At 43.0% G+C, this 7,668-nt stretch overlaps 1 protein-coding gene across 1 annotated transcript in view; it reads right to left on the bottom strand.

Annotated features, from left to right (window-relative positions):
* Window positions 1-744: 744 nt before the first annotated feature.
* The window catches only part of C10H1orf174 (chromosome 10 C1orf174 homolog), a 42,844-nt gene continuing 35,920 nt past the window's right edge, over window positions 745-7,668 (bottom strand). Inside the window, exons 4-5 of the mRNA XM_063943459.1 lie at window positions 2,213-2,335; window positions 745-1,259 (exon numbers count right to left, since the gene is read on the bottom strand). Of these exons, the coding sequence (XP_063799529.1) occupies window positions 2,213-2,335 (123 nt within the window). The 3' untranslated portion in view covers window positions 745-1,259. The remainder of the gene's footprint in view (window positions 1,260-2,212; window positions 2,336-7,668) is intronic.

Below are 7,668 nucleotides of genomic sequence, written 5' to 3'. Positions count from 1 at the left end.
CGACCCTGTTAAAGTCCCGGGAATTTCAACCCAGACTGACCCTTTCACACATAACAAGGATCCGTGTTGAATTTCTTCACCCGGTAATTTGACTGTGTGTGAAAGCTAACAGTTCAGCCTAGCATTTGCTGAGTATGGCTACGTCCGGTCTTTAAACCACCTTACATGACTTATAAAGGCTAGTATCAAGGCACTAATGCTACCCTCTTTCATATGCATGGGCGAGTGTGCAATTATTACTTCTTTGATCAAGACGCAGGCTACTGCACAATGCTTTTTCTAATTAAACCAACTTGTATTTTACATTCAGTCATTATTTAATTGCAAACTATTGCTTCATATGGACTAAGGAGGGAAACCTCTGGAACTACACATCCCAGCATGGCATGCCCTGCTTACCCCTGGTATAGTACAACAGGCCAGTACTGCGGTTTCTACAACTACAGTTAGTGCGGATGAAATAGGATACAAGGTTCTCATAGGCTGCAGTTCAAATGCAAGTTGCTACAATACACTGGTAACTATAATAATACTTCAGCTCATACTAGAAAACAGGTTTTGCTATGTATATACATGTTTTGCTTTGCTAAAACAACGTAGAAGGGTGACGTAACACTATGTACACACTGAAACATGGTAAGTAGTATCTCCATTCCACAAATGAACCAGACAGACACATTTTCCTCCACTGAACCCGCCATGCCCTGCGACTGTCCAACTGATCCCTTACCATAAAAAACCACATTCTGACGATCCCATTTTATTTATGGAGAATTTTAAACTATAACTGCCATAATGTTACATAAAAAAAAAAAAAAAACATAATATACACAGACAATTTAATATAAATAAAACATAACTGTGTCTAGTTCCAACCAATAACACCCCCACCCCCCTTTCTGTTGCTTTCTAATCTGGAAGAAAATCTTTGGAGTTTATTAGCAGTATAGTGGCCAAATCAGCAACGTACGGTTTTCACTAATTTCACTGTCCTTTTTCATAATGTGGGGGGCAGCATAGTAAGATCCTGGGGACCCCCCTCAATTCCAACTGCAGAGACAAAAGTTATGGGACAGTTTTGTAGATGTCCTCTGCTCACCTCCTCTCACCCTCTGAAAATAAATAAAAGAGGAACTTTTTGGTTCTGATTCTAATAAAAGCACTCTGGTTTTGATCAACATTCTATTTGCCTTTATATTATTAAACAGTAGGTAGCAGGTCCGTCCAGTTGAAAGGCTGCGAGAAAAATTTTCCAATTCCTAAAGAGAAAACAAAAACAAACAAACACTGCATGAGTAAAAGAACAACAACAACAACAACTTAAAATAGCTAAATATAAAATACAAAATGTCCTTGTTGCCAGCAGGACTATATAAAAAAGTTTTTTTCCCCATATGGCGGCAACCGGGTAGCAATCCTGTAGGCAGACACTGCAGATTCTTTTACAGATCTGGATAATTTTATATTCAGAAAACCCTCTAGAGCACAGGTTCTCAAACTCAGTCCACAGCACCCCAAACAGTTCACGTTTTCCAGGTCTCCTACAGAATCACAAGTGAAATAATTAGCTCCACCTGTAGATCTTTTAAAATGTGCCAGTAACTCCTAAACCAGTGCACCTGCTGGGTGGCCTAGAAAACGTGAACTGTTTGAGGATAGAGTTTGAGAACCACTGCTCTACTGTGAGAAAACCACAGCCTCAACTTGTGTTCCTCAGCTGCGACAAGGCTGGTTTCCAAGGCTTGCCTGTGTCCTTTCTCCAGTCCGAGACATCTAAAAAAAAAACCTGTATACAACCTCTTTAGTGCCAGTTCATTTTATGCACTATTCGGTTTGACACATCTGTTACATTTTACTTTTCTAGCAATTTTTGAAAATAAAATACTAAGGAAACAAAACAAAAAAAATACTAAAAAAACCAACTTCAGAGTAAGATGCTCCCTGCACTCTTTGAAGATACGATTGTGTGCTCGTGTTTAAATAGAACAGAACTCCACAAGTCAATTGAAGGACACTTCTGGGAGCTTTTTTGAACAGCAATGTGGCTTGGATTATACCAATGGCCAAGACCACAGCAGTGAGGTTTCAATTAGACAAGTAGCGGAGAATACTATCTAACAAAACTGATCAGGATCTATAGATGTTTAATGAATCATATTGTATAAACTTGTATATTTCGCTTGTTGGCCCTAGACATGTATTGGTTTCTTACTTAAATAACATCATCATTCAGTTCATCATCATCGTCCTCATCCTCCTCTTTTGCTCTAAAGTGAAGGTTTCTCAGTTCTCTTCTGCTCATGGAAGCGCAGGACGTCGCGACGGGTGGAAAGTCCTAGGCGAGAAGGAAAGAAGTGATGAGATTATGGCAGCATGAAAGCCTCTTCCTTGTGTGTATACATACTGTAAGTGAGATATCTACTCTTCTAATTGTTCTCCTCAATATTGTTCCCTGCCTCTATTCAGCCTTATGCTGTATGGGCACAGGGGATGAAAAGAATAAAACCTTGTCCTTTGTCTTCACTTTTAGCAGAGCGCTCAGATTGCACTGCCAGCGCCTCCCGGCAACACTGTGTACTATGGGCAAGATTCAGAGGGGTGCCGGAGGGATTGGTGTTGCGTCTCCGGTAGCTGTGGATCTACGAAGGAATGTAAAATAATGCAGGTTTGAATTAAGATGCCCACCTGTGACTTCTCAGTTCCTCTGAATGCATCCAAAGATGCAGCATCAGGAACACCGGACAAATCCTAAGGTTACTGCCAAGGCCAGTGAATCTGTGCCAGAAGAGCTGAAGCACTCCTTGTTACTAAAACGCTCCCCTCCTCGGCCCCAAATGGTTCCACTGTCACTCACACTGCGAGAGGGTTCACAGTGCGGCCGGAGACACGACACCATCACCCCTGAAAACCACATCACTGTGCTGGGAATTGAATTCCTCCCAGTTGGTCAAGTTAGCGATGATAAACCACTTTCACCACCATAATGTGTCAAGAAACAAGTCCACAAAGCCATCAATAGGAAGATACTCCCAGAGTCTGTATGGTACCAGGGAGGAAGATGTATCAAGTGGAGAAGTTGCAGTAGCATTTATCAAGTACATTCTATGGAATGATCAGTAGACGGCTGTGGACAGATTCTCCATTTCTCTGTACACTGCTTGATACAACTCCCTCCCCCCCCCTTCCCCCTCCCTCAGCCTCCTTGACAATAGCAGAGCAGAGTATGACAAAAAGCACAAGGTCATTAGACGTTCTGGGAATTACACGTGAAGGTGAGCAGTAAAAGGACAACGGTTCTAGCTGGGCAGCAGCCGCAGACAGGACTGCAGTCTGAGCTCAGTACTATATTGAATTCTCTAATTAAATGGCTCTGTGCTGAATGAGACCAATTACACCTACCTCTGCCTGGAAATCAACTAATTAGGGAACGTTAGCCTGGCTCAAATAAAGCATAAAAGCAACAAAAGTAAGTTCAAACTGGCAGCGAGAAGCGGACTGAAAATTCTTTTGACAGCATAATAGCTCCAGTCCTGCTTGAAGGCAGTGAGATACGAGACCACAGAATCTGCAGACCCACAATGACTCGTTATGTGCTAAGCACGGCAACTTGGCCGACAAGCACATTTCACGACGCATGCCAACTTCACCGTCTTTGTGCAATTCTACTGTACAAGTAATCTGCATCAAGTGTCTGCAGACTGGCGGACGCTCTGGAAAATGAGCAGGGTGGAAATGATTAGGTCATTCATACATTCACATCCCACAAATTGAAATCTTTGCTTCTTAACTTCTTTTGCGAATTGTAGATTATACATTTAAAGGCAGATTTCTGAAGCGTTCTATCTGAAGAGGATAAATGAAGCTTATACTCTTGTCCTCTTTAGAAGATCTGATACATCTTCTCACATAACCACGAAACCACTTTGATCCATTAAACAGTGCATACTGGAGCATTGTCTGGCACAGAACAGAATGGTAAGATAAGCAGCAACCCCTACTCAAACCACCATGATGGACTGCAGAGTGCAGAGCCCCAGGACAAACCACACAAATACAATTCATAACCTGTTATCCAAACAAAAAAACCCAGAACTTGCCTAACACTAAATAGAGGAAGCAACTCACAGCCCAGAAAACCGTAAGAGGTTGGGGAAATTGATAGAAAGTCATAACAGATGCATCTTCTGAGCTTGCAACTGTGTTGGCAGAGGTACATTTTGTAGCAATGTGCGCAGGGTTCCGCCATGAGGGTCAGGTGAAGGTACTGCCCATAAAGGTGCACAGGAAAATGGAGATTCCTACAGTAAGAAATGGTCATGTATGCACTGAAGTCTTTAAAAGACTGTGTACAGTAGACCATAAAACAAACAAGGATTGTGGTCTCTATACATCTAAAAAGAACCCCTAGACTTTGGTTCACCAGCTAATGACGGACAGATTATAGGGATAGGATCCGGAGCTTCCAGACCCATTACTGCTTACCCGGCACCCATATCATCACTTTTACGGTACACTTTCCATCCTAAATTTTGGGAATTCTGTTTCTGGGTTAAATTGAAACTTCTATGTACATATAATAAAAAGGGTTTTTATAGTGGTACTATGCAAAGCATTATTCTTTCCATATGACTATCCAACCAAGACACATCACTGTGACATAACCAAGTGGAGGACCCCTAAAAGACACCTAATTCCCCCCCACCTCAACAAAGGTGATTGAAAGTATGCACATCTCTTAAGGGGCCCGTCCTGAATATCGGTCTCTATATTCCCCATTAAGGGAACATAAATCACATTGGAACTCCATTATTGGATCACCCATGGAGATTTACTTTTGACCATATTTTGCTTGTACTGTATCCCGCTACTGTGATTCTCTCTTCCCCTCCAATATTCAATATTGAAGAGAACGAACCACCACATTATAAGATCCAAGGGTAATTTTTCATTGCAATTTATTGTTTATGGACTTATGGTTGCTGCATATTATGTATAATCCATGAATTTGTATTCAAACTCTCCCAATTAGCTGAATGGGCCCAACGGGATGTAGTCACGATCCCGGCGGTCAGCATACCGACACCGGGATCCTTGCCGCCAGAATGCCGGCAGGGGAACAGAGGGCTATTCCCACTCGTGGGTGCCCACGACACCCATAAAGTGAGAAAAGAACCTGTGGCAAGTGCAGCGAGCAACTGAGCCTGCATCGTGGCAAGTACAGCGAGCAACTGAGCCTGCATCGTGGCAAGCACAGCGAGCAACTGAGCCTGCATCGTGGCAAGCACAGCGAGCAACTGAGCCTGCATCGTGGCAAGCACAGCGAGCAACTGAGCCTGCATCGTGGCAAGCACAGCGAGCCCGCAAGGGGCTTCGTTGCGCTCAACCCCCTGCCGGCATTCTGGCAGCCGGTCTCCTTAGCCCAACCCAGCCCACCAGTGACAAGCGGTCTGCCATCAGGTGCTACAGATTATGTCCTGATCATCAGATTTAAGTGCCCGTATTTTCTGTTCCTCAGAAAGGCCTAACTCCTAATGTAACATCACTGCCTTTGAGGTTACTAAAATGTACTGATCTGTATCCACCTACCTGTAGCAAGAAGCCATTTACCACTCCCCGCAGTACTTTAGTGGTAGTGAGACAACACCTGTACCTCCTAGCAACGCCTTTATGAATTTGCATTTAACCCGCAGGCCCAGACAGAGCGAGAGAGTATTTTCATTAGCTTTCTACACAAATCGATGCTCTAAGTGTCAGATTCTACAACGCTGTGAAATGTGTTATCCATGTAAAATGTCACCTTTATCTTCTACATGTCAGTATATTTTGCAGGGAAATACATAAGAATACAAAAAACTGTATTCTTATTAAAGTGGCTGTATATTTCCTTGTATACTTACATTGATATTAGAAAATACTTCTGCAGCAGTCCAAAAAGTAAATAAAAACAGGAAAAATTTTTTATTGCCACCGCTCGTTTATGTAAGTTTTAGGTTATGGTAAGAACTTACTGTTGATAACGGTATTTCTCCTAAGTCCACAGGATCCACAGGATACCATTGGGATATGATGACGCGACAGTGGATTTGCACCAAACGGTCAAAACTTTCGGCCTCCCAGCATGCAACGGGTCCGTCCATATATCCCCGCCTTTTGGCTCAGGGAAATCCGTTGTTTTTCCAAAGCTCAAGGCAGGAGCATCATAGAGAGCCCTAATCAGGCGAGAAGAACACACATGCACACCCTTTCGTACAAGGAGGAAGAGGTTAGTGAGAAAAAGGATCCTCAAATCAGGTGCGTCAGGGTGGGATCCCTGTGGATCTTGTGGACTTAGGAGTTATACTGTGATCAACAGTAAGTTCTTACCATAACGTATATTTCTCTGGCAGGGTCCACAGGTTATCCACAGGATAACATTGGGATATCCCAAAGCAATTTAGTGGTGGGGATGCTCCTGATTGGACAGGAGAATCCTTTGCCCGAATTCAGCGTCCCGAGATGCAAAGGTATTAAAGGCATAATGTCTAATAAATGTGTTAATGGAGACCATGTGTCTACCTAGCATATCTATTCTGCTGAAGCAGCACATTGTGCTGCCCATAATGGACCTACCTTATAAGTAGAATGAGCAGAGACATTAGCCAAAACATGGAGATCAGCTTGAGAGTATGCTTCTGAAATTTTCATCCGAAGACACTTCGCCAGTGTCTGCTTATCAGCAGTCCATCCTCTCTTGTGAAATCCATAGAGAACGAAGAGAGTGTGTGTCTTTCTGATGGCACTGGTACGATCCACATAGACCCTTAAGGCACAGACTACGTCCAATGATGCATCTCTAGCAGAAAAGTCCGGCCCCTGGAAGACCAAGACTACAATTTCTTCGTTAAGGTGGAATTTAGAAACCACCTTAGGAAGATACCTAGATTTAATTCTAAGAACCGCTCTATCTGGATAAACAAATCCGAAATGGAGGGCGACATAACAACGCCCCTAAATCTGAAATTCTTCTAATTGAAGCAATAACCAGTAGAAAGAGAACTTTAGCTGTCAACCATTTAAGATCCAATCTTTTAAGTGGTTCAAATGGGACAACCTGAAGGACCTTTAGAACTAGACTGAATTCCCAAGGCACTGTAGGAGGAACAAAAGGAGGTTGAATGTGCAGCATTCCCTGGACAAAAGTGCGCACATCCTACAGGTTAGCAATTTTCTTTTCGAACCACACAGTCAATGCTGACACTTGTACTCTCAAGGAAGCCTCCCATAAACCTTCATACATTCCTGCCTGAAGGAATGCTAAGACTCTGGAAAATCTGAAAAACCAAGGGTCAATTTTTGATCGCTGCACCATTGAATATAGGCTTTCCATACTTGGTGATAAATGCGAGCTGAGGAAATTTTCCTTGCTCTGAGCATAGTTTGAATTACCTGTTGTGAGAATCCTCTTGTCTTTAGAATGGAAGTCTCAACAGCCACGCTGTCAAAGACAGTCGATCCAGGTAGATCACAAGGCGATTGGTGGAAACACATGAGCCAGATGACAGTTGACAAGTCATCCACAAAGATCGCTCTGGGATTTTTTCTTGACCCGTATGCGGAACCTTTGAGATCTCTCTCTGGTAACCCCCATTATCTACCAGAGTTTGTTAGACCTTGGGGTGTAAAGCCCAT

Source organism: Pseudophryne corroboree, chromosome 10 (assembly GCF_028390025.1).
Source record: "Pseudophryne corroboree isolate aPseCor3 chromosome 10, aPseCor3.hap2, whole genome shotgun sequence".
In the NCBI taxonomy this organism is placed as follows: Eukaryota; Metazoa; Chordata; class Amphibia; order Anura; family Myobatrachidae; genus Pseudophryne; species Pseudophryne corroboree.
The sequence above is the reverse complement of the archived record's forward strand: the minus strand, read 5'-3'. Positions and strand labels throughout refer to the sequence as shown.